Source organism: Sparus aurata, chromosome 23 (assembly GCF_900880675.1).
Source record: "Sparus aurata chromosome 23, fSpaAur1.1, whole genome shotgun sequence".
Taxonomy (NCBI): domain Eukaryota; kingdom Metazoa; phylum Chordata; class Actinopteri; order Spariformes; family Sparidae; genus Sparus; species Sparus aurata.
Window position 1 is genome coordinate 15,411,406 of NC_044209.1, and position 27,349 is coordinate 15,438,754.

General features: G+C 43.9%; 1 protein-coding gene and 1 long non-coding RNA gene across 2 annotated transcripts in view; one reads left to right on the top strand and one right to left on the bottom strand.

Moving 5' to 3' along the window:
• Positions 1 to 1,570: 1,570 nt before the first annotated feature.
• Positions 1,571 to 6,410, bottom strand: LOC115575389 (uncharacterized). Its single transcript, XR_003982657.1, has 2 exons — positions 5,605 to 6,410; positions 1,571 to 2,694 (listed from the first exon to the last, which is right to left on the bottom strand). It is a non-coding gene; the product is annotated as an uncharacterized LOC115575389 (long non-coding RNA).
• Positions 6,411 to 6,679: 269 nt separating this feature from the next.
• fam20ca (FAM20C golgi associated secretory pathway kinase a) overlaps positions 6,680 to 27,349 on the top strand; it is a 39,824-nt gene continuing 19,154 nt past the window's right edge. Inside the window, exons 1-3 of the mRNA XM_030407368.1 lie at positions 6,680 to 8,198; positions 8,830 to 9,014; positions 14,140 to 14,218. Of these exons, the coding sequence (XP_030263228.1) occupies positions 7,648 to 8,198; positions 8,830 to 9,014; positions 14,140 to 14,218 (815 nt within the window). The 5' untranslated portion in view covers positions 6,680 to 7,647. The remainder of the gene's footprint in view (positions 8,199 to 8,829; positions 9,015 to 14,139; positions 14,219 to 27,349) is intronic.

The window sequence follows — 27,349 nt, forward strand, 5'->3', positions numbered from 1 at the left end:
CACTCACACACACACACACACACACACACACACACACACGACCATCACTTCCAAGGTCACACACCGTAGCATCCACTAATTTAAAATCCCCAGGCCCAGTTTTACTCTTTGAGTCTTTGAGATAAAGAGATCAACACAGCAGGACCACCCCACTGCAGCGCGCGGCACCGGTCGTCTCATTACTCTAATTCTGTGTCGTGCTGTGATTGGCACAGGGTCCAAATCAAAGGCTGGCGCAGCCCATGTGCTGGAGTGATGCTTTTCTCTTGAAATTACACACTTTAAAAGAGTATGTAACATTAATGTATTCTGCACTCTCCATTTGTACAGCCATTAAAATCTGAAAGCATGTAATAATGACGCATTTAAAGTGGCATAACGACTCCTGCAGGTTTTTCACATGAGGGAAAAACAACCCACACCTTCAGTCGGCGACGGGCCCTTTTCACACAACCCGTCCCCGGAGAAGTCCATTCTCAGCTCGGTCTCAGTTAGGTCAATAAATGCATCATTACTCAACACCCCCCCCCACACACACACTGTCTGCCACACCCTGTTTTCTATCTCTCACGATCCCCCTGTCAAGCCATTTGTCAAAACTGCATTTTTATTGCAATTACTCTGGCACATTATTCTCCAATTATAACTTCTGTACGTCTGACATTTGCACAGCCATTTATCCCTCAGCTCTAAATTAGCCGTTAACAAATCATCAGGCTCATGAAACTGCCGAACAGGGCTTGTTGTGACTGAGCTTATGGCCTTTTATGTAACACAGCAATGAAAATGGATATATATTTTTCATCATTGCTCCCCAGAGAGGTATTATCACCGTTTGATTCACTGGAAATTAATTCTGTCTTAATCTGGTGCTAAAGTTTACCAGTTCCCCCCATTATATAATCCTGATTCCTGCAGACGAGTCGGAAATTGGTGAGGTCTGGGAGCGAGATTTGAACTTTTAGAAGTCCGCCCAAAACCTGAGGTTCAGACGAGCCTTCGGGTCAGACATTCAGCCGCACAGACAGACACAGAAATATTCCCTCAGTGAATTCCAATGAGCCGAGGCAGACCAGAATCCAGAGCATGCCCTGATGATTTTTTAAATATTTGGTTTTAGCTTGTGTGTCTCTCCGTTGTCTCTCCTCCCATCTCATTTTTAAACACACGGTGAATCATTCTCTAATACCCAAGGCTAATCAAAATGGTATGTGACCAGATTTAGAACGAATTTGGGTCCCTGCGAAGCTGAACTACTCAATCTTTTGTCACTTTCTTCTTCTTTGGGTCAAAGATTACCAAACTCTCGCAGCGGAGGAGGCACTATATTAGATGGAGAGAAATTGCTCTGGGAATAATGCGCTGGAACCAAGAAAAATGGGGAAGAGTTTGTCACCTTAAAAGCACTATTGTCATCTACTTGAGTTGAGATTAAAAAAGTTATAGGCTTGAAAATAGTCATGTCATGTGAAAAACTGGAACATTCTTTGCTAACTTTTATCATAAATATGCACAAAATATTGTATATATAGTAAATATAGTATTGCAAGTATAAACAAATCATAACAAAAAGGTTTGTGTGTCTTTTATTCTGCAGCTGTTTATTGGCATCTGTCATTAGAGGGTAATTTTATGAAAGAAAATCATGTTATTGAAGACATATGTGTTATGCTTTTTCAATCACAGTTGGGGTGTTTAGTCAATATAATGACATCATTATAAATCATGCACAACATTCATGTTTTTATATCACTTTGGATAACCTATAACTAAAAGTTCTAACAACAATTTAAGAAAATGTTGCTCTACAGCAGACAGCAAACTTGAACATCATCTTACTGGGTCAAAGCCGCCACATCAAATATGGTCAACAACAGCAGGGAGATGAAGTGTGAGAGAAAATACCCAGACTCCCTTATAAAATGGCTGAATTTTGTGAGTTGTTGAGTTAGGAGAAACTTTGTGAAATGGTGTCTATGACAAATTCTTGATTATTTTGGCCTTCTTATAAATTTGCCACATGTTACACATTAAGTTCTTTCTTTCTTTGTGTAAAAAAATCAGTTGTCTCCACATGTCCCAGTGAGATCCGGTCACTAGCGGTCACTGTAGATGCATGTTGAGACCATGGTGGTACTGGCAGTAAATTGGTTACAGGCCAGCCCAGTCTACATAACAAACACAGACAAAAAAAACTTGAATGCCAATTGTTCACTACTTGGACAATGAATAACAAATGCCTCTTCTGGGTATGACAATCAAACGTGCTCCTACAAGCCCCAGGGAAATAAAATGTCAAATGGAAGGTGTATAGGGGCTTGGGTTTTTAAGAGGTTCCCAAATAAACACTGTTTCCCCACTACAAATGATGTGGGCAGAATGAGAGTGAGAGCCACATGTGTGCCATCCACCACATCTTTTAAGCCTTAACAGAGCGTCATCACACCGTGATTGGCTGGTAGAGATATGCCCCAAGCCGCTCCCACTCCTCAATCAGGAGTCAGTCTCCACCACCCTGTGCACAGGTGATCTGATAAGGCGCGTTCAAGTTGAACTCCTGCTGACTGCCTGCAGCAGCAAGATCTGCTGGCGACTGCAGGGGCGGGGCTACAAATGCTGCTATGAAGTCGGACACTCTCTCTTCCCGTAGACGTGACGTGACTTGGCTGAGCTTGCGGTGTTTGCCTTCCTCGTCTGCGAAGAAGTGGAGGAAATTGAAATTCCATTAATGTTTGAGGAAAATCAACGACTGTGATCAGTTTTCTTACCTGATGCTATGGGAACTTTGCTGGCCTTTTTCTCATATTAGTCCCCTTCAGAAATTATTCAATCTGAGATGTTCAAAATAGTAGTCAACCAAAACATGTAGGCTGAGGGAATAGAGCAGTGGACCTGCTGCCGTGTTGCATGCAGACAACCAGGGATCAAGACTTGAGTAGAAAAGAGGCGCTTATGGATATGGAAATTCATCGAAACGCAAGTCATATACGTCAGCGTAGATGAGAGCCAATTAGGGCAAAGTCCTGACGTCATGAAGGTGAGGGATACCTGGAGAGCAACTGCGCAACTGCTCTGCAGCCTCTTTGCTCCCGCGATAACTTAAGGTAAACCACTCCCATCCAGGTCATCGTTGAAACATTTTAACCAGCATGCATCACGATTTAGGCAGTGCTGCGCAGCACTGCGCAAAAAACCTAAATCGTGATCTTGAACTCGCCTAATCTCCTGCAGTTAGTGTTGAGGGATTTGGGAAAATCAGCACCAAAACAAAGAAAAGAGCAAGTCTCACACAACGTGACAAGACGCCTAATGCCAGAACATTACCTGACAAGCTGTCCGCTTGTGATCAGATCACCAAAGATGTGTGTCAAGGCATAAACTGATGTATACGTTTATAGTTTACAGTGAAGATACAAGACGTTTTGCGGGGTCTGCAGTTTATTCATAGAATTGTAGAGTAACGTCTGTCTTCATGATCAAAGATCAGTTTTATTTAATTATATTCTCATGCTCCCTCTTTCTTGCTCATCCACATGAGCATTCTCACTTTCTCTCTCTGCTGCGAGTCGGCATCACACTTTTTTATGACTTGATGGTTTTTATAATGCCTCGTTGCAGGGGGTACTGCAGTCCATGGGCCAATAACAACTACAACAGTTTGTGACATTGTTTTTTTCTTATCATCTTATCGACCAGAATCAGCCTCCAAACTAAGCCCGCCTCTTAAAAACATTCTACACAGTGAAGAAGAAAAAACTTGTTTTTTTCCTGGAAGAGGGCTTTAAACAATTCATTTAATATCAGCTAGCTACTCAAAAGCTGAACGGCAATCATATTTAATGGAGCCCAGAGTAGCGTCGCTTCTTCCTGGAAATGGCCGATGCGTTGATTTCGTTCATTTTCTGGTGTTTTTAGCAAATGTCAAAATAGTCACGGCTTATTGTGGGTCAGTTTTACCTCGACATGAATTTGACTTCATCGCATGAATCCAAAGCACGAGAGGACACACTGTCGCTGTCGCTGTGGACAAATTGGATGCATATTACTTTTTTTTTGTTTTCTTCTTGACACCATGATTTCACATTAATTTCTGCAGTCTGAGTCTCTCGATGTTCCAAGAAGTGCTCCAATCTGCTCTTTTTCTGCCAAAAACTTGAATGATACAATTTTTTCATAATCAACTTGTTTGGGTGTATTTTTTCTCTTTTTCACTGTTTGCACACAAAAAAAGAAATAGGTGAATATAAAACCCCTGTTCAGTTTTAAACAGTGGGGTAAAATCACAGACAGCTGCTTCTAGCAAAGAATCACAAATATGCTTCATCAGCTGATACAGGTCAGGTCTGTGCTCAATGGCGATGCACGTCGATGCCGTGTGCCAAGAGCAACAGGCCCAGACAGCTCCTACGCTAAAAGATCTCTCATATGCGGTTAACCTGCCAAAGCAAATTACATAATTCACAGAAAGCCTTTTTTTGTTTTAGCATCAGTGGATTCCAACATGTCTGCCCCGTGCCAATGTGTTTTGTCGGGAGCACAAGATGAATTGGGAGAGCACGCTCGCCTTCTGGGAGAACAATTTGTTTGCTCGTTAGCTTGAAGATTCTGTTTTATTTAGACATACATCTGCCATTGGCATGAACTCCGACTCTGTACCACTGGGACGAGGGGAAGAAGCCAAGTGCAGGACTTCCAGTCGGGGCCCATTTTGGTAAGTCGTGAGTCACACACACACAAGCCAAAAGAACATGTATAATATGCTAATTGTATTACTTTGCACTACATTCCTTGCCTTCTGTCTAGTGTTGCGCTGTCTGCTTTGTGACAAAGTTGTTAAATAGATCTCATGAGTGAACTTGTATGTTTTGTCAGGCAGCATGAGCTCAGTGGCACTTAAAGTGTTATTCATTTAATCCTCTAAAGTCTCAGAGAAATGTAACCCAGCCCTGTATATAAGTACCCGCTGCAGTAATTGCTGCAAGCATTTTGTCCCCCTGCAGTTTTAAATGAAAGGTTTGTTTCACTTTATCAGCAAATAGAGGAGAAAATAGCCTCTGAGAAGGAGGGGTAGGTGTGTTTTGACTTCAGAACGTCCACCAAAGAGGATTAATGTTGAGATAGATTAGAAAACCCCTTGATTAGAATTAAATTAATGCAGTTTTCAATGTACAGTCAGCGCCACGCTATAGATCAAAGTCCTCCGATTCCTGATACCAACCCAGAATCAAATAACTGTGCAATGTGAAACGCACTTTAGAGCCACTCAGAATGAACAGGCTTCACATACAGTAGATTATATATGTTTTATGAGCTCTCATCAAACCCACAAACATAAAACCGTCAACAGACATTTACAGCAGACAAGCACAGACACGCAAGCTGTACTGTGTTTGCCTGCTGAGGAGAGTCACTGAAGACCCACATGTCTTCCCGAGAAGCTGAGTTGATCCCAAACCAAGACTTAAAGACGACAATATCAGACAAATTCAGGACTTGTATTCAGGTCGGGTTAGGGCTGTTGGAAGTTTAAAGTTAGACTAGCCGACTAGTCTTAAGGTAAGAAAACAAAGAAAACACCCAAATTGAATCAATTAAAGGACTCACTGTTATCTTCTGTTTTCACACTGGACACGAACAGTCGCCTCCCAAAGAGAAGGAGACTGAAAGGCCTCTGCTTGTTCAACCTAAACATCCATCCTGGTCCTCTTCCCCAGAAAGACTTTTCACTCTTCATAGTGCTTCACCTGACTTTCTCCTCAGCAGCTGTAATCGGAGTGTGAACCACACCCCTTCCGATGGACCCCATGGGATCATATCTTCGGGAAAAAACTTTGTATGGTAATGAATGGAGGGAGACAAATGATTCTTTTGAAAAAAATTACTGTAGTTCGCGCCACAGTTCAACCGGGATCAAAAGTTGTGTTTGTCTCATGTTATTCTTAAATAAGGTCCCATGGCGCAAACAGGAAGATGTGTGACTTCAGCGCTCTGTATACTACAGCTGCCCAACAACTAACGCAAACATGGGTCATAATAACCTGCTTTCATTTTTTTTTCTTGCGTTCACGTTGCATGTTAAATAAATGATCAGGTCATAAAAAATGTAGTAAACGCACAGCACGATTTCTGCCTCTCAAAACAATGTAAACAAAAGATGTTTATGAAGTATCATGGGAGCTGTTGTGTTCAGTGTCACACAGGCACTGCAGTTGAAATTGTGAGCGGGCGCGGTATTGTATTACATTTTTATTTGTGTAACATTTAATCACTTTCGCCGACTTCCTTCCTCATTGTTACCTTGCACCATGTTCTCTAACCATTTGGAATAATACACTCAAACACAAAGACATTGTGTGACACAGGTATTGTCTCCTATAGAGTGGCCTCTGAAGGAGGATCTTTTGTGGCTGGCACCAAAATAATGGTCTGTATCCGCGTCTGTGAGTCTGTCAGCCTCTCATAAATGTAAAAGTGAATTTCAATGACTCCTGCGCTTCTCTGGTGACCCTTTGACTCATCCTCAAGGACCTCCTCAGAGCCCACTTTAACAACCAGTGGCTCATTGAAGACAGCTATAATACATCCACATTGTCCTTCAGATCATGCATCGACACAAGCCAGCACGGTGTTTTCAGGTCGTGCCAACGCCCTCTGGCTGCGTGCGGAGGAGTTGCAAGGCTTCGGCTCCACCACGGGCTCAGCTCAGCTCGGCTCGGCTCCCTCTTCTTCCTCCATGAAGCTCGTCTTTCATGCCACTAGTGCCGCGACTTGAACGCAGCCAATCTCTTCCCCTCATGACGCCACCGAGGCTGGGCTCAGAGGGCTCGGATCATAATATTTAACACACCCACCCCCGGATGAACACTTGGACGGGAGACAAGGCGGCGTTGAGGGGCGGACGAACGACGAGCGGGATCGCTGCACCTGCCAGCCGCTCTCTGGTTTGACTTCAGCGGGGAAGGAAGGAAGCGGGACCGCATCCAGGGAGCATCCGAGCCTGCGTATCACCTGTTATTCTCCCGGAATTCTCACTTTCCTTTTCTTTCTTTTTCATTTCTTCTTCTTTTTTTTTTTTAAATAACCGATTCCTTCTAAACGCTCTGAAGACAACGTTTCCGTGGACTACATGAATCTCTCCTGTCACTTTCCCCCCTCCTGAACACAGTCATGACACATTTTGACATCTCACTCCGGAGCAGATTTGAGGAAGACTATCGGCGCTTTTAACGAGGACACCTCCACCACCACCTCCACCTCCCTCCTGTTATCTCTCCTTAACGATCCGTCCTCCTGACACTGTATCCTCTCCAACAAGGCGATGAATGAATGAGGAGCACTTCTTGAGCCGCTGCCAGTGAAGTGTCCAGGAGGATGTGTCGCTCCGTCCACCTGTCTGTGGAGGAAGAATCGGGACTAGTGTAGACAAAAACAACCTTAAAAAGAGAGAGATAAATAAAGACTAGAGAGCTGAGGACATGGTGGAGTTGTTAACATAGGCTGACACGCAGTATGTGTGCGGTAAATCTTCAGACCAGCGTCGCTGCTTTGTCATCGCACAGCGCTGTTGGACATCACCGTCGGTGCTGTGAGGTGCGCTGCGCTTAAAGCTGTTATTGTGTCAAGGCAGGGAAATAACAACACGTGAAGATGATTCTGTTTCGTAAATTCAGAGTGCTGATACTCATGGTGTTTTTGGTGGCGTGCACCATGCACATCATGATAGACTTGTTACCCAAACTGGAGAAGCGGGCGGCGGGAGCGGACGGCGGGGACGCCGGATGCCAGTGCGCTCACCACCCGGCCGGGGAGGCGCAGGGCTGGGGGAAGCAGCGCGCCAGGTCGGCGGCCGAAGCGGGCTGGCCTAACAAGCACACGCTGAGGATCCTGCAGGATTTCAGCAACGAGCCGAGCTCCAACCTCACGTCGCACTCCCTGGAGAAGATCACGGCGGCGGCGGACAGGGCGGACTCGTTCCGGCGGATGAGACCGTCGGCGGGGAAGGCGGAGGACCACAAGCTGCTCATCGGGGACGCGAGCGGGGCTCGGACGCTCCCCGCCCGCGGTGTGTCCCGGCTGTCCGCTCTGTTTGAGCATCCTCTATACAAGGTTGACCTTCCTCCTCTCACGGACGATGACACCTTGTTTAACGTCAACACAGACATCAGGTTTTATCCCAGAGCAGCAGGGAACCAGGGATGGTAAGCTGATGGGAATGTGTTCAACTTAAAGGGGTTACAAGTGGGACTGTCACACTGCTTCATTTATGACTGTTGATGGGCTGCAAGTAAAGGACCCAAAGTTGCTGATATTTGTTCCATAAATACATAAAAGTAATCTGATTACTGTATTGAAATAGTTGAATTAGATTTATTCTCATGCTCTCTAATATCGTTCATTTTTACAAACAAATTAATCTGTCTTATGTCCATGCAGGCCTAGACATCATGAAGCATCCACCTGTGCACATATCTGTCTATCTATCTATCTATCTATTTATCTATCTATCTATCTATCTGACAGTTCCTTCCATCCCTCACCATCTCTCCTCTGCCCCCAAGCGTGATGTCCATTCATGCATCACCCACCCATCTCTCCTGTTGTCATGCCATCTTACCTTCTTAGGCACGCACCCTATGACTTCCCATCCCATAATACCAGTCAATAAAACTGCACTTTAACCTCAGTAACAAATCTACGTGTGCGCTCTGTGCCAGCACCAATTTGTCTGATACAGTCATTATAAGAGACTGTAATCATCAATTACGGGAACTAAAAATAATCTCATCAGGAATCTTGTTGAAAAGCCTCCACTCCTCATTCATTCATCAGGCACAATGAGGAGGCGAACGAGGAGGAGGAGGAGTTCACACCAACCGGAGAGGTGACGGCGGAGTCTTACCCCAACTGGCTGCGTTTCCACATCGGCATCAACCGCTACGAGCTGTACTCCAGACACAGTCCCGTGCTGGACGCCCTGCTGCAGGACCTGGTCACACAGAGGGTCACCAGCGTGGGTGAGTCCAGTGTTTGTGTGTGTGTGTGTGTGTGTGTGTGTGTGTGTGTGTGTGTGTGTGTGTGTGTGTGAAGTGAAGGAGTTGGTGTAAATGTGTAAATACTGGTCCAACATTGATTTGTCATCTATGAAGTGGTGTTCGAGAACTGGTTAGATGTGTGTTGAAATAGCATAAAGAACTTGTGGCCTACAGTAATATGTGATTCCATCCTGTGATACTGTGCAACTTCAGAGGCTTTTCCACCCTAGCGAGAGTTAAAAAGCTGCAATGGTTACTCGATCAATTCGGTTGAAAATCGAAAAATCAATTCATCCTCTAAGTCCAGTTGGACTGAAGATGCAAACTGAAGGCATCTCTTTGGGCTCTGTGGATATGTGTTGAGCATTTCTTCATAGTTTATCAGCAGATGACTTGATAATGAAAATAAATCTTTAGTTGCAACCCTACAAAACCTAAAAAGTCAATCTTCAAAAATAAAACCACATTAAGTGTTTGGCAGCAGTATCTGTTTGATGATCTGTGTGCACCCGACCCTGTCTGACTGTGCAGTGAATCACAATATGTGGGTTCCTCTTTGTGCAACATGACTGTGTTCACAATCACACACATCTGGCTTCGGTACCTTTGTATTTCTGCTTGTATGTGTTACGCTCAGCTGCCTTTTTTTCTCTCTCCGGGGCTCGATTCTAACAATCTATTTTTGTCAGGCGATGTGAGTGTGTCGGTGTGTGAGAGAGCATGTGTGTCTCGAGCCAGCATGTTGGTTAAGATGTGTGTTCGGGCTTTATTAATGACTCAATCATTAATAGATCCCCTAAAGGTCCCAGTGCAGGAATGCAAGCGCTCCGTTTCACCCGAGCAAACTTGAACGAGAACATGTGCAGTGTTTAAAAGTGAAAGTGAAGATGGATGACAGATGGGTAGAGGAGAAAGGTAGCACGTGTCTTAAATACTTCGCATAGCTGCTAAGACGTTTTCAGGAAAACTGATAAATGGACAAATTCGAGAGGAATATTTTTCCTCGTCTCTCAAAATCCCACCTTCAATTCAAATTTTATGTCTCTTAAACTGGACGATGACTGAGTGCAAATTCTGCGCAATAGAATGCGAGCTTGAGCATCAAGACGCCAAATTTGAGAAATTCTGATCTCACAAAAATGGAGTAAAGTAAAAAAGAATTAAAAAAAGAAATGTCATGCTGCAAATTAAGTCATTTCTGCAAGTTTTTTGGGCTGTCCCAAATATATATCTATATCCAAATCGCTAGTGCTGCAATTTATCTGATTAAGGTCCAAGGATGTGCAACGAAACAGCGTTATTATGAAGAACTGTACAAGTTTGTTGGTTTTGTTTATTAATCCCTTACAATCAAAGACAGACATTGAACAACAAAGTGATTCACCAACAATAAAGAGTATGAATACAGCAGAGTACATGCGACAGTTTATTGTTTATTTATCTCCTGACTGCATCACATGTCAAAGGTGTTTGATAACCACAGTTGAGGCTTCACTGCAAAAAAATGCGTGTTTATCATCCAGTATATCTTTTATCGGAATGTTTTACTCTCTTATGTCAGGATCAGAATCGGCCCCAAGAATCAAATGTAGGTCGTGCTATAGTCCTGATGATAACGACTCATATCTGCCATAGAGATTGTGTGATACATCACAAATGTTGCTGTTAAGGTGTAACAAAACACGTGTGTTTGCTAGCAATCCCAACAAATGTCATATCATCATCAAGATTTGTAGTTTAATAAGTGAAAATGAAAATGGTGTCGCCAAAACGAATCATTCCACCAAATCGTGAGTCACATTGTGGTCATTATATCTGTAAAATGAGTCGCAATATGTCCCGAATCCCTCCTATAAATGTACTTTGTAATAGTCTTTCTAATGTCTTGTCTTACCATCCTGTCTTGGCCAAATCCTCTGAGTGAAGGAGTGTGAAGATATGTGACACTGTGATAAACAACCGCGACCACAATATGGTGGACAGTGAAGACCAAAAATATCCTCCACTGCTGTTACATGTATCTCTTTGTGTGCGCAGAAAAAGAGTCACTGTGTCCACTGTCTTATTGATATTTGTCCCCCCGTCTCTCACAGTCATTCGTGCTTCGCATCTCAGCTCAACACTTTCAGTAGTTTGTGTGTGTTTACAGCGTATAAACCATCAATCTTTGCCCAGACACACCTATAAAAACCTGTCTGCCTGCTGAAAGGAAAACCCAGGGTGTTTGTGTGCCTGCGAGCACGCATTACTAGCTTTTGTGCCCCGTAATTGGTGCGCGCACACTCACCACTTATCTGTCTCACTAAGATTGCTAAACAGAGACAGCATTAGAAAGTTTCCCTGTTCAGCGTTTTTCTGTGCAGGGCTGCCTCGCTCTGCCCCCCCTCCGTGTCTGTCTCTCCGTGGCCTTTTGTTCTGTCTTCAGCCGGGCCCATAAATCATAAGCACAGTAGCGCGCGGTGGCACAGGTGAGAGCAGGGTGGATTTATCATCACAGCACTAGGATGGGAAGGCGGATGTGATGATGCCGGGTGAGGCCTGGAGCTTTTTCTGAAAGGCCTGGAGAACGTTGCGGTTTAGAAGCAGAGATAGGGGCAATCGATTCATTTGTGGATGTGAGAGATAGATGGTTTGATCGACGGAGATGTTTGCAGAGGGATGCTAGACAGATGGCCTTTAGGAGAGTCAAAAGAATGTCTCGTCGCAGTCAGGTTTGATTGCATGTCAGCGCAGCGCAGATGCAATCCAGAGAAACAATCAGTAGAGCTTTTTTTTCCACAAGGGATTACCTTTTTTCGTAGTTTTCAATTAGAAAACAAAATTTTTACATAAACGACCAGCAGCACCGAGTAGAGAATTGAGGTCATTCCCTCAAGGATTGCGGCTTACGGGCTGAAGGTCACAGCATTAAAACATAGGTCAGTCATCTGCTATCTCTCAGAGGTTTAAGGCCTCGCTGTACCAAGTTTAAAGATTATTCAGGGGCACCATCCACTTGACCTGGCTGCAGCAAATCTCTAATGCTCTCCGTGTATTCTTCGGCCGTACTCAATATCCGTCCTCTGTCGTGAAAGAAAAGACGCTGACCCGAGGTTATGTAGGATGTACCTTGTGCAACAGTGGATGTAAAACACGAAAGCTTTTGAAAATGAGTCATGGTAAATGGGGAGGCTTGCCAGCGGTGAGTAAAACAAAGTGAGACAGACAGAGCATAACGGAGAGAATAAGAGGATGACATGTACAAACAAGAACGGGGAAGAAAGTGACAACGCAGCGTGAGAGTCAATAAACACGCAAGATAGTTACGAGCAGGCGGGGGGAGGGTAGCCAGCTACTCAGCAAGCAAGCCGGCCAATAAGTGGGTCCACTACAGGGGGCTTATGTTGGTGTTGGGTTAGGCAGAAACGCAGCGTTGTGTAATATGCCCAAGTTAATGCGCTGTAATAAATGGGCAAATCCCCCAAAAGCCTGTCCATTATGACAGAAACACAAGGCATTTAGACAGGCCTGGCGGTCCCTTTGTCTGAGGCAAGCAGGAAGTTTACAGTGAGTCTCCGTCAGCCTCTGGGAGACACCGTCGTCATGACTGATAGTCAGAGACACGTGCCCCGTCTCCTCACCCGGGGTGCAAGAGGTCAACTTGGTGGGAACGAGAGAAAGTGTTTGCGGAGAGTCAAACGTGCGCAAGCGATCACCGGCGATGTGTGCAATCCACGGGGGAGGGGGGGCTTACAGAGGAACATCTGGTCAGAATCAGGTTGGTTGTGCAGCATGAGCATGTACGCACATGGATGGACACATACAGTGGTCAATTCATTTTTTTCATCAACATAAATAATCAGCAATTGCACTATACTGATACTAGTACAGGCTGATATTGCCTAAAGCGGAAATCCGGTATTATTAAACCTGGGCCCATATGATTCTTACCTACCAAATGTTTGGGAATCAGTGGAGGTGATTGCCTCAGCTGGAAGCCATGACAAGGCTGCAATGTAATCCTTTGGAGCGACTATGACCATCAAAGTTATTGCCATTAAAAATGCTTATTTGTGCCACTGACAGGCTAAGTGTCTTGACAACATTATGGAAAAGACAAAAATCGCAGAAACCCAAGTCGCACTCATGGAGAAGCCTCGCTCAAATGGCAAATGGTGGAAACGTGAAAGTAAGGGAGTGACGTTTGGCATTTACTTAGAGGAATTTACATCCAAGTCATGGTTGACTAACTGGTTTTGATACTCTAGATGAGGCAACAGCTAACACCTCACCATAAATAAGACTTGTGTTTCTGGTTACGAAAGGGATCTTACACTTTTACAAAGGTTTGAATTTTTTAGGAATTGTTTCCTGGTGTTGTCAGACACTAAATAACCATCAGTAATGTAGAAATAAAGATTAAGTGGGTAAATTCCAGCATTAGAACACGTAGAACAGTCAGGTAGGTTCAGATAATTACATAATTTCACTTTGAAGCAACCGATGAAGCCAGGAAAAGACTACATTATGTCACTTCACAAAACTGCGTAACGATATCCAAAACCTTGATATATATAGTGTCACGTTGCGATAATGAAACATTATTTATTGACTACCCCTCAAAAAAATACTGTATGTCATAAAAACTATTTATTGGTCTCTCCAAAGACACGTCATGCTGAAGGAAAACACAGTCACACTCTCACATCAGCCTGTCCACTTCCACATCCATCCCTCCATCAAACCCTTGACCTAGCCGTGGTTTTCAGCAGATGCTTTTTATGCCACGTCTTGCTCTCAGTCACACCGGGCTCCTAACAGCCACAGTTGCACTTTGATTGTACAGTGTCTGGCAAATTGGTCAGCAGATGTGATAGCTCTATTATGTATTCATGCTAAATTGCCTTCTCCAAATTGGCAAATAACACAACAGCTGTGCATATGTGCAGGTGTATTTTGGGTGTTTATGTTTATATGTGTGTGTGTGTGTGTGTGTGTGTGTGTGTGTGTTTGTGTGTGTGTGTGTGTGTGTGTGTGTGTGTGTGTGTGTGTGTGTGTGTGTGTGTGTGTGTGTGTGTGTGTTGATGCTTCAAATACTGATCTAACATCTTGATTGTTTTCCATTCAGCCATGAAATCAGGAGGCACCCAGCTGAAGTTGATCATGACTTTCCAGAACTACGGACAAGCGCTGTTCAAGCCCATGAAGTAAGTGGCACCGCAGCTGACGTGCACGCCAGTGCCGATAGATTTATACATCAGCCTACACCTCATCATCTGCAGACATTATTGATGTTAGAACACCCTTGACAGGACTTATAATAGCACCTCTTCTGCTTTTAATGCATTCCTACGATTTCAGCAAATCTGCACTTTCCCCCTAAAATAGCTAACGTCGAAAATCCGTTTGATACACTCGGTGTGATGCGCCCACTTGTAATGCATCTGTTTCAAGACGGCTACGGGAAATCTCATCTGAACTGCTTTTTAATTAACATCAACAGGCTTATGTGTTAATTAAAATGAGCATTGAGCCATCGTGAAGACGTCTTCGGGGAGGCATATATGCCGGCAAAGGCGCATCGCGCATGAAATAAGGAAGTGCCCTCCTTCTCAGCTGTCTGAGTTTTGCCCGATGAATTCCCATGCCCATGCAGATAAACAGTGTCCAGGCCAACTGGGCTGCGATCAGAAGTAATTGCTCCGGAGCTCGGTTTTGATTGCAGTGAGATGCAGAGCAGTTTTCTCTATGAGAGCCCCAGCAGAGAGCATTAGATCGTGGGAGAGAGAGAGAGAGAGAAAGAGGTTTGTGTGTGCTCATGAAAGCTCAAGGCGCCATATCTCGACAACGTGCTCAGGTATAGTCTGTGATGATCTTGCAGTCCCATTCGTGGGAGGATAAGGAGTCCGAGCTTGAAAATGAATGATGAAAATGCTGCTGCTGAATATCTTCTCACTGTCAGGGCTTGATTTATGGAAAGGGCTGCACAGTTTATTCAGACTTTATCCAGCTATTTTCATCTCCTTTTTTACCTGGATACAGTTCAGCATCATCTCTAAATATATACACAAAAACAGCAGTAACGTTTGAGAGCTGCATGTTTGAATGAGTCATTTCTCTTTGTCCTAACGTGCCGTATTATTCCAAGGTCAATCAGAGGATGAATTTTAAAACATGAGGCATTGTTTACAACGTTAGCCTCAGAGGATGTCCAAACAATGGCAATCTGAGCATCTATTGCAGCTTTCATACACGCAAAACCTTTTAAGTCAACAACAGCTCCCAGTAGGCATCAGCAGCATGGTCATATTTGACAGGAACGGAGATTAAACCGTGTGTGTGTGTGTGTGTGTGTGTGTGTGTGTGTATGTGTGTGTGTGCGCGTGTTTGTTTGTGTGAGTATTTTTGAGTAGCTATTAGACTGGACTAGGCGTTCAGGCGCTGCTTCGAGGCAACACGGACAATCGGACAATATGTGTGCTCGCATATGAGTGGGAATGTGATGGCAGGACAGGTCAAAGAAAGGGGGGAGAGGGTTGTGAGGTGTTGCCAGGCGGTGGGCTGTTGCTCTGAGCATCATGTGGCATTAACAGTATAAGGAGAAAGTCAGACATTATCAGCAGTCCTGGAAAGTCTTGTTAAATGCACATATGGAGGTTTCATACAGTTTTGTAAAGCAAAATGCAGATAATGACTATTAGAAATTCTAAAAATAATGAATATGCTTATCAAAACTGACGTTAGACTTAAATTGGCAGAATTTGACTTCTATTCCTGGATAATACAGTAGTGTGGCCACATTTTGTGGCCAAAAACTCTTAGTGGATGGGAAGACAGAAAGTCAATAATTGGACATTTACCACCCAATTGTAAATATTATGATTGATTTTATAAGACCTTACAGCTGAACCAATTAGGCCTACGCAGGTTATGCAGCAGTTCATAAGCGTCACACTGCATTACACTGCTACTACAAACTCTACACTTCCTGTATCTATTTCAATTACTAAGCCCTCTAACGTTTCAGTGGACAGAAATCCTAAATTTCTAACATTGAATTGAGAAGGAGAGTCAGAAACAAACCTCCTTGCAATGTGGACCTTTAAACTTTAGAATAAGAGAAGTGGAACTGTTGTGAGAAATAAAAACACGATGTGTCACAGTTGACGTGATGGACTGTAGCGCTGCTGTCAATGTCATTATGTTCGTCTTGGGAGACAGCTTGGCGACAGCTAGTGGTAAAATTTGGTATTACCTGCATAAAATGCCTCAATAATTGTTTTAGAAGACATTGTGGCCCTCATAATTGGAATCAAATGGAAGCATGAGGCACCTAGAGATTCCCATCCCTAATACCCCAATACATGTCATTTTAAATTTTCCAAAATGATTAAAAAAAAAAATAATTAAAAAAAGCAGGTATTGTAATTGGTCTGTCCGGTGAGTTGGAAACTGTGAGAAGTAAGGTGCTGATTTCCTAAAGCATACAAGTAAAGCAGGCTGTCTCAGTTGCTGTCAGAAACTGTTTTGACAGTAATTGCATGTCAGTTTCTGAATTATATGCTACACAATCCGGCAGCTCTTTATTTAGCCTGTCATTTTTTATTCAAAGTCTTTGCTTTGACTGTCACTGTCATCTGTCTCCAGTGTTTACAGATATTATACAAAAGTCCTCAGAGCGGAAATACAAAAATATCAGAGTTTTTCTGAGAGAAACAATGTAGAAAAATAACCTTTGTTCTACTTTTGTTAAAGCATATCGTGAGGTTTTGTTGTTTCCATCCATTGATGTGTCCCACTTTTATTTTCAGAAATGCAGTGCATTCTGGGTACAGTAGTTCAGAGCAATGCTGTGTTTCATTGTTTTCCCTTCACCTGTCCCATTGTGCAGCATCAAGTGGTGCTTCAAAGACGCTTTGATGTTTCAGGCCTCCTTTGAGCCGAATGCAAATATGCACACCGGCATGGACCAGGAGACTGCACGGGCTGACAGCTTGCCAGACACCTCCACACGAAGTTTTGTCTGTGCACCTCTGGGGAAAAAAAGTTTGGAGTATTGTTTCATCTGTCAGACTAACTCTGTGATTGTGTTTGGTGATTTAAAGTGGGCGGCCACAACCGGGTAGAAGATGCTCTTTAGTTTTTCAAACTGCAATTTGGTGAAGTGTTGTTGGTCAAGAGAGCTTGTTTTCTCCCCACAACAAAGATCTCCTTGAATTTTTGTGCTTAAGCCAAATGTTGATGATGCATTGCCTCCCAAGAGTTATATTCAGATTTCCAAAGAAGTGCTGTACTTGAGAACAACTGAGGTACTAAGCATTTCACATTTCCATTACTTTATACTTGAACCCACTACATTTTGATGAGATAATAGAGAACACTAATTCTGATAATTAGAAAATGCCAAAATTCGAAACCTAAGTACTTGTTTACTTAAATACATTTATTGCCAGAAAACTACTTTTGATTCATTTAAATGTGCAGTGTGGAATGTTGTACTGCCAACTACCTGGGGCAGCCGATTATCAGAGTAACATCCATGCTTGCAGCTAATGTAGCTTGTTAGCTCAGTTAGCCCTGCAGTTACCTGGACTACTGTGATGTTTACACAGCTAGCACAGGAGCTTTGAATCGCTGGGGGAAAGAGGTTTTCCGGCCCAAGGCTTCAGTATCTACTTCAGTAGCTATCTCTGCAACCCAATACATAGATGTCTTTTTGACACAACATCAAAACTCTTCTATCTTCATGTTCTTTTGATAGATTTTAGCTAATTTTTTAATGTTTTTGGCTTAAATTTTTATATATTGTACCTTTAATATTAGATATTTTAAGACTTTTGCACAAGAGTTATTCACAGTTTAACACAATGACTTCTGAGTAATTTGTACAACACTGATATCAAACACGAACAAAACAAGGTGTCTTGACTAATCAGGATCCATTGACTACAAGAGTAAAAAGTAAATGACTTTTCTGGTGTCACCATGTGAAAGTCTTTCCTTCAGCCAAGAAAAATTAATACATAATAGATTTCGATTTGAACCAAAGATGGGGAAGTCAGATGGCTGTGAGTAAAAGGATCAAAGTCTGTGGAGGAAGGAAGGGAAATGAAGTGGCAAATGAAAGAAAGAGACAGATGAAAAGCAGAGATAGACCAGAGGGGTTGGGGAGTGCTTATCGCTGCCAGCCTGTCAAGGAACTGGGTCTTCCAGCTGGAGCCAGGTTACAGGCCGAGTGGAGACCCTCTATGCCAGGCCTCCATGTCTGTATGGCTCAAGTCCCTGTTGTCCATCCTACCAGTCCTGTGCCAAGTTCCTGGTTGTGGTGTGTATACAGAGTCTTCATGTCATGCTAATTGGATTTGTCAGATGGAGGGTTGAGGGATTGAGAAGGGAGGTGTAAGCCTCAGATATGCAAAGGAAGAATTAATTTCTCCATCAAACGCTGCTTGACAAGCCCGTTTCCACCCCACCCCTCGCTTTGATTCTGTTGATAGTCTCACAGTTCAAAAACGGTTTACGCAACGCGAGAATAGCAGAAATTACTTTCATCATCCCCGTTTGTTGTGTACATGCCCCAGTTGTGCCGAGAGCTGTTATATCAACGTGCAGGCTTCATTACATGCAAAGACATGTGTTGGCACATATATATAGCGCACACATGCCCATCCTTAAGCACAGTGGGGAATCGGCATACATCCTCATCCGCATGAACTCGATCAGTTTTGACAAGCTTGTGCCAGTAAAGCCAGTGGGTTTGGCCGCGGAGCCTCTTAGCTGCAGCACCCAAGAGGCTGCTTTATCATCTACTGGAGGGCTACATCATATCTGCTGTGTCCCAGTTGGGTTATGACTGACGATCTCCCATGGATCCTCCCTCTGCAGATAGGAAAATCCCATTAGGACCAAAGCCATCTAATGTCCTCTAGAGATAGCCTCTCACTACTTTGGTTATTGATCGGATCATGAAAGATTGATGATTTTAGCATTGATTTGCATGCATTCATGTAAATTGCAGCGGGAGGGACCGCAGCTGTTCATGTACTGCCTTTGATGGCTTGTGGTTTTTTATGGTAAGTTTACGCAGAGTTCACCTGCTTTCCTCCATACGAGAGCTGCCATTTAATCTTCTCCAGTCGCACAGATTTTAGATTCATCTGCCGAGATCACAATGTAAACTCCTGACTGGATAACAAGCATCTGTGGACCGAGTGACAATAACAGCCGCTTCACAGATTGAGTCGTCCATGTAGTTCTGTCATAATCGTGAGTAGAAACCAGACAAAAAGGATAATGGTGTCACACCGTGGCGAAAAAGAAAAAATCAAAGGAAGCCTCAGAAGATCCATCCTGATCCAAACAAGTCCCTTTGTGGGGGAACATCTCATTTCATGGATAAACACATGCACATAAAAGAATATGGGAACATACATCCTCCTGAATTCATCCTCATTATCTTAAAGACGTTGTTAGAACCACGTCCTTTTTAGTTTTTTCCTCGTCTTTGGTATAACAGTGTTTCCATAAAGAGCTCCCATAAGAATGCGGCCCAGCTCGCATAAGTGGGACACGCTTTTTGTGAGGGTGCCTTCTGAGCTCATCTTTGGCTGTGTGCACAGATGAAGCATGTTACTATACACAGCTGTTCACACAGCTGCTGCACACACACACACACACACACACACTCATATACATATGCACACAAGCTGCAGAGAGAAGGGCGCTGCAGGGGTTGCAGAGTTCGTGCACCCTCCATCACCCGAGGGCTGGGCGGTGGAAAAATCCGGGAGCAGCGAGCCGAGCCGCACCTGTAGCCACTCAGTCAGAGCTGTGGGTATATTACACATGAGGTGATGACTGCAGGCCTGCGCGCACAATAGAGAAGTAGCTCATCACTCCCGACCACTCACCATTTAACACTCGCAATAATGATTTCCACCGTGACGAGTCAAAAAGCCCCGGAGCGCATAAAGAGACCGTAAATGTGATGAAACGTTAAAATCTCCTCACATTAACTTCCTCGTCCACGATGAAGTTTTCTGACCTCAGTTCTCGCACATTATGAAAAGCTTCAGCTGAGTTGTCACATCTAACTTTTCACATGCTGATAGGTTATGTAAACTCTGGCTGCACTACTTCGCGGCCCTTTTCCGCTTGTGCGGCGTTTGGCAGGCGGAGACTCCTCAGGTTTTCAGCAGTCGTCCCATTGAGTCCACTCGTGTCTCACAAGCACACTAGACCAATCAGCCGGCGGGGGACAGAGCAGCTCAGGCTGCCAGGCAATTTGTCTGTTGAAATCACTGGCAATCTGTGGAGAGCAGGTGTGGGCAGAGATCGAAGAGGCTGTATATTTGTTTTAAACGTCTGTCCATCTGGTACCATTGATTCTCTTTGTGTATTTCACTGCTTATATGAAATATTGCTTTGATAGACCGAAACAGTCGAATGTTGCCTAACAGTGTTGTACAACAGACAGTTTGGGCGTGTTGACATCCATGTTAGTGTGAGTCATTACTTTTCTTGGTAATGTAATGAAACTAGGTGTTTCAAAAGGCTGCATTTAGAATGCAACCAGTACATATTTAGTATTGAGCCTCATTATTTTTGGTTTACAGTGCAGGCTTCAGGCTAAGATGAGCTTTTAAACTTGAAACTAGTTTTCTAAAAACACTTCAGAACTTGCGGTGCTTCATTAAAAAAAGGGATGAGAGCAACAGCTAACTTTCTGGCCTACTGTTTATTTAACATCAGACATGATTAATTAAGGCTAAATCTTTGATGCTATTAGTTTATAGTGTAGCACCCCAGTAAACTCAACATATTGGATGATTTCTCATCTTTGTATGGTGAGGAGGTAGCGTGGTCATTTCCACCGCAGTATGATCATTGTATTCTCATTTACAGTAAAATTGCTGTAATTTCAATTACAGTGTTACACTAGTAAATCTGTATTATTACTGGGTTTAGTTTTATCACTATTTTTCAATTACATATATTGCTGTTTTCTAATTATAGTTTATTATTGTAGTATTATAGTATTAGTGGTGGGTTTTTCCTTTTCAATTTCAGCATAGTGTTCTCATTTACAGTATCATTACTGTATGTCCAGTTACAGTTTTATTACTGTTTTCCAAATACTGTTTTTCAGTTACAAAACACAAATTTGTTGAGCACAACTGAAGTCTGCCTCCCGTCACCAACCTGTAAATAACATCACATTTTTTAGGTCCCCCTTAACGTAACCAAATGCTTCACCTACCCCTGACCATGTGTTGATCTAGTGTATTTGCCACAGCAACAATCTTTCCCTAAGCCGGGGAAATCAGACACAGAGAAGCATCTGAGGCGCAGATAATGTCCGCTGTCAAACATTATCTGCTGCTCTTTATCCCCCCTCTCTCTCTCTCTCTCTCCTACATTTTATTGTCGCTACCTCACACACACACAGACGCGCGCGCACACGCACACACACACACACACACAGTGAGAGCGCTGCGGTGTCGGGCGTTTGCAACATCTGTTTCTCATGCAGCTTTGTACTCGCAGCCAGGAGAGGACCAGGCCAGTGGCTCTTCTTCAGGCCCTGGGCTAAGCAGACTCCCTCTGCAGGTCTTTAAGATTAATTTGGTTTTTAAGCTGCTCTAATGTGGCCGAGGATTGCTCATCTTACACAGCCTCTTCTCCCCCTTCCATGCTCCTCTTTCATCCTCTCCTGACCTCTCTCCTCCTTCTCCTTCTGTATTCCATCACTTAAAGAGCTGTGTGCCCTCCGGCCTCAGACGGATACTGTTGTAACCGCATTTACATTTACATTTCTACCATGTATGTAAGTTCCCTTTATTCATTTCTTTTGCCCTTTTTTTGCCTGTCCACTTTTATTTTTAATTCTCCAATTTCCATCCATGTAAACAAACCCTCTTAATGAATTCTCCATCGCTCAGCTTCACACTGTGATGTTGCTTATCAAATGATGCGGGTTGTTTTGCATGTGTTTGAACTTGGAGTGTTTATAGCCGGATAACCAAGCATGTATGTATTAGAGTGTGTGTGTGTGTCTGGGTGGGTGTGGGTGTGTGTGTGTGTGTGTGTGTGTGTGTGTGTGTGTGTGTGTGTGGGGTTGTCCAGTGTACTCAGTGTGGGGGCGCTGTGATGCGTTGACCTCTTGTAGTCTGTGAGATGAGCCGGTTAATTAGTGTGATGCTTCAACAGTCTTGTAACCAGCTGCAGTCACATCTGCCGAGTCATCAGCACACACAAACACACGTACACACACGCGCGCGCGCGCTCGCACACACACACGTGCACTTGCTGTTTGAGTTGAGATTTTCGAGCTTCGCAAAGTCTTCTGCGGAATGATGTTTTAATTGAAGTGTCAGTCATCTGTATGTGTTCTGTTTATTATCTGATTATGTCCATTAAAATGTGTGTTTGGGTGCAGCCACATGTTAAACTCTTGCGCAAGCAGTCATTTTTTTTATCATTCTCATCTGTCACGATTACCGCCGAATCCCGTCGCTGGATGTGTTCACAAGAAGTTACATCTTTTCATGTTTGCGTCTGCGTCTCAGTTTGGTCTATTCTCGATTCGAGAGGTCGACGGTGCGATGTCAGGCTCCGAACGTGCTCGTGTATCATCTCAAATCTCAAATAACTTTTTTTGACACACGCACATTCTCAACACAGACGGCGAAACACAGAGGGACTGTCTTATTTTAGACTCCAGAGCCTTTAACTCCCCGCACACCCTCCCCGCTCTCACTTCACTTCACATAAAGACATCTCTCATGAATGTTTTACTAGGTCAGCTCCTGAGGAAGTGGCGTTTCTCATCACCAGCCCTCCCTCCCTCCCTCCCTCCCGCTTTTCTGCCCGGCCCCTTTCTCTCTCCGTCTCCACCTCCCGCTCATGCTCCTTTTTGGACTTGTTAGTTTGATTCGCTGAGGCGGTGCTAATCCTCGGCTTGTCCCTCTCCTCTGTTCAGAGCCTCTCTGCTCTGTATTTTTAGATTCTCCCCGTTTTTCTCTCTAACAAGTGTTTATGCACACACAGTGTAATGTGGCAGCCCTAATCGTAATGTGATTACAGGCCAGCTGAGTTGCTGGAGATGATACTGTGAGTCGTGTGTGTGTTTGTGTGTGTAATTTTGGATTATGGTAATGACCCCAGTCATACCTCCGAAGGGATGCACGCTTTGGACTTTTTTCAGCCTATACAATAACCGATAATCACCCGATTCTCATGGCGATGGCCGATACAAACGAGATATTCAATAACTTCGATTTTTTGTATTTTAAAAAGAAGATCCTAAACTTATCTTTATGCATGTGTGAGAGAAAATAAGAGGCTAAGATGTAGTTGTCATCCCTTGCTATTGCCGTATCTTCCTTTGAAACAGTAAAAAAAGAAACACCAGCGGCGACATACTTGGCTCTCAGTTTTGTACACTGACATCACTTCTACTTCTTCTTCTTCTTCTTTCGTATTGTCGTGAATGTAAGCATGTGTGTTTTTTTAAATTAAGTAGGCTCTTAACTTTGTGATGACAACAGGATGAGTCATGCCTTGAGTAATGTGTGATGGTTTTGACTTGTCTGAACAGGTTTTCGCACATTAGCATTAGCACATTTTCAGTCTGAAAAGATGTATGCTTAATGACAAGATCAAGAAGTCTGTTAATAACTCCTAATATCTGAATCGAAAACCTATCTTTTTCTAATCTACGTGTTCACGCCTGTGGACCAGAGCGTGTGCGCCCCTCTGTCTTCCACCATATCCAAGTTGAATCCCATCTTTGCAGATGTGCATGCTTGTTGTGGCTCCTGACCTTGTTTTTGTGACTGCTTTTGCATGGTTATGTTGTCAGCCAGGCTAACATATCATTATAGTCTAAAATACAGTACGGGGGGAATTCCTGAGCTTCCCGCGAGGAATGTCGCTGCCGCATTTGTCTGGAATGCTGAAAATTCATCTCGCTCCAGGGGATGAAATCTGGACGAGTGAGCACTTCTTTCTATGAGCCGGGGAAAAGTGGGCCAGACCTTTGACTTCTGGCGGGGATATTTTTTGTGTACCTTCAGCAGGAGTGTCTGCCCGCAGTTACACAAAATAACCCAGATTGGTTCCCTTAAATGAGCGCTCAGGAACGCGGCTTTTAATTGTGGGGAATTTCGAAAAGGCTAATTGTCATCTAAGTGCCTCTGTGAATATACTACCTGTGATTAAGACCTTTGATTTACAGAGTTTATCCTGACATTTAGACAACTTATTGTGCAACATGAAGTCTTGGTAATGGCCCCTTTTGTTTTTCGATTCTCTTAAGCATAATGAGGATAATTGTCTGGCTTTGACTAACAAAAAGTGGCTGATTCTATGCTTATGCCTCTGCACTAGCAAACATCCACTTTAACGGAAGGATGAACTGACTAGATTCTGGTGGTCAAAGGTGAAGGTCACTATGACTTCGTTTATGGCCATAACCACAGAATTCATCCACTATTTATGACAACATTTCACCCAGACTTTGGATGTAAGCTGCAGGGTGACTGGTCAGTGGAGGCATACTATTGAGGCAGTAATTCTGGTTTCATTACGGCAGTCGGAAAATGATAGAGCACACATGCTTCATTGTTACTTTGTATCTAAATCAACCGCTGCCCCTCGTCAATGGGACCACACGCACTGCACCACCCCTTACAACTAAGCCCCGACATTAGATAACGACCTTTCCCAGGTAGATCTATCACAGTCCACCTGAATGTCTCCCCAAGCCGAATGAATGAAACAACAGTCTTTCGACAGAGAGAAAGAGAGAACACATTGTGGCCATGTAACTCAGGCCTTTGTGATACCATGCACAGAGGTTAATACAGCCATTGTGGGCCAGGCCCGTGCTTGTCTAAGCCTGTCCCTTGCAAGGTGGCAATTAGGCTGTGTGTGACTCCCCTATCCCCCTGACCGAGGCCAGCGGAGGGGGAGGAGAATGCAATCATTGTCCGCCAATTAAACCAGAGGAGGGTTCTCCCTGGCTTTGCCCATTGTCAAGACAGGGTGTGGGAGGGGCTGCAGTGGCCAGGTCTGGTATCACCAGCCCAGGGAGGCAGGAACCTGATCCAGGGGCCCATCCCACCCTCCTCTTTGCAGCTCTCGGCAGCAGTGATGCAGACAGAAGAGCCTCTGTGCTGGAAGTGCAGGGAGACTCTCAGTGTTGCTGCTGCTGGGAAGATTGTTCACAAAAGGAGTGGTGGTGGAGTCTGCATGTGTTACCTCCATTTGACCCTATTCCAAGTTTGTTAGACGCAACAAACGATGGAGCAGACATCCGTTAACAGAAGTATGATGGAAAAAATAGCAATCTCAACAGTTTAACTAGTAGACATTCTGTACTACATCCCTCACGGGTCATTATACAGCAGCATTAGTAGTTGTAGAGGCTGTTTGTATCCACAGATAGAATATTTCAGGTAGCAGCTGTCGTCCCAGTGGAACGGTCAACGTGTAGGCAGGTGGTGAGTCTCACAAAAATGCCCTATTATCTTAGATTCTGCATTGCGGACAGTCGGCTCCATCTGTGTGCAGGGCTGCAACTAACCATATTTTTATGAAGGATTAAGCTTCTGATAAATTTCATGATTAGTCATTTAAAAACTGCCCCAAACTTTTGAAAAGTGCTTATCACAACCTCCCAGAGCCCAGAGTGATATCTGCAAGTTGATTCTTTTGTTCAACCAGCATTCCAAAACCGAAAGAATTCTCATTTGCCATCATAAATGATAACAAAAGCAACAAACCTTTACATCTGAGAAGATGGAAATGGCTGGAACTGGAAATGTTAAAGGTCCCATATTATGAAAAACACATTTTCTCTGGTCTCTACATATATAAACTGGTCCTCCCTGAGCCTACCAACTCCCAGAATGAGGAAAGCAAATGAGTCCTGCATCGTCTCTGCAGCCCAACCACTGGGAAAACGGCGCTCCAACAGGCTGTTCAGATTCAGCTCCTGTCGTTACGTCACTCAGAGATAGACACACAAATTGCTCTGTTGTTGGTTGTAAAAATCAACATAAGTGCCTATATGCTGTCCCAGCTACAGAAAAACAGAAGAGACAGAGGTTGCGTTTCATTTTTAGTGACAACGAGCCGGCTGCGGTTCGTGTAAGTTTATATGTGTGTGCTAACCACTTCACATCGGACTTCTTCAGTAACGAGTGTCAGTACAAAGCTGGCTTTGCCTTGACACTGACCCTCGTAAAAGGATCAGTCCCAACCATACAGGACCCAGCAACTGTACCCGAGCCACAGGTAAGTGTCGCCACGTTTTGATAGTATTTACAGTTGCCGAAGAACTATAAGTTACCTTTACCGTTAGCAGGAGCTAGCATTAGCCACATGGTAGTAACTGTAACAACACATACGAACAAACTAAGTAACATATTCAGACACACTAACCATTCTGAAAGGTCCTGCTGCAGCCGCAGAGTCTGTATTTCTTCAGGAGCCTCTCCTTCTGGGTCCGATTCTGGGTCAAACTGGTATGGTTGAACGACAGAATCTCAGCGAGCCATGGCGATACATCCACCATAAACATAAGCGCATGCTACCGCTAGCATAAAGCAACATCCTCTTCCTGAGAGGGGCGTGTAGCAGACAAGGCAGGCGTTGACAGACGGAGCTCATTAGCATTTAAAGGTGCAGGCACAGAAACAGCCTGCTCTCAGTAGAGCTCAGTAGAGCACAGTAGAGCAACTTTCAGACAGCTGAAAATCAGGACCACGGAGGGTTTGGGGTAATACATTTCGAATACAGTGTTGTTGGACCTCTGACAGCTGTTTGAAATTGTTGAAAAACAGTGTAATATAAGGGATCGCCAAAGTTCTGACAGTTAATTCTGAGGGGGATATGAAAGTCTATAGGCCTACAACGATGTCAACCTTGTGGCACAAGAAGAAAGAAAGGAGATCATCAAAGTCATTAGGGCTCAATCCCAAGAAACCCTCTCCCAACCACTTAGCTCTACCCCTCCATTTTGCACATCCGAGCCTTAGTGAAGGGTGTCCCCATTCTTGTCGGGATAAGTCAAAGTGTTTGGGCTACATGGGCCTTCAAACTGAAGTTTTTCAAAGGCACACTTTAACCAAGGGTTATAGAAACTCTGTTTTATTGTTGTATTTTTTTAAAATAACAACCAGAAAACAATTGCCTTAAATAAGTTTGCAGAGGCCTTAATTTAACTTTGCAGTTCTTGAGATGTTTGGGTGTACAGAATTACATTACACTGAAAGACGTTCATGTTAATGTGCCGCCGTTGTGCGGAATATACACAAGGAGCGCTGATGCAC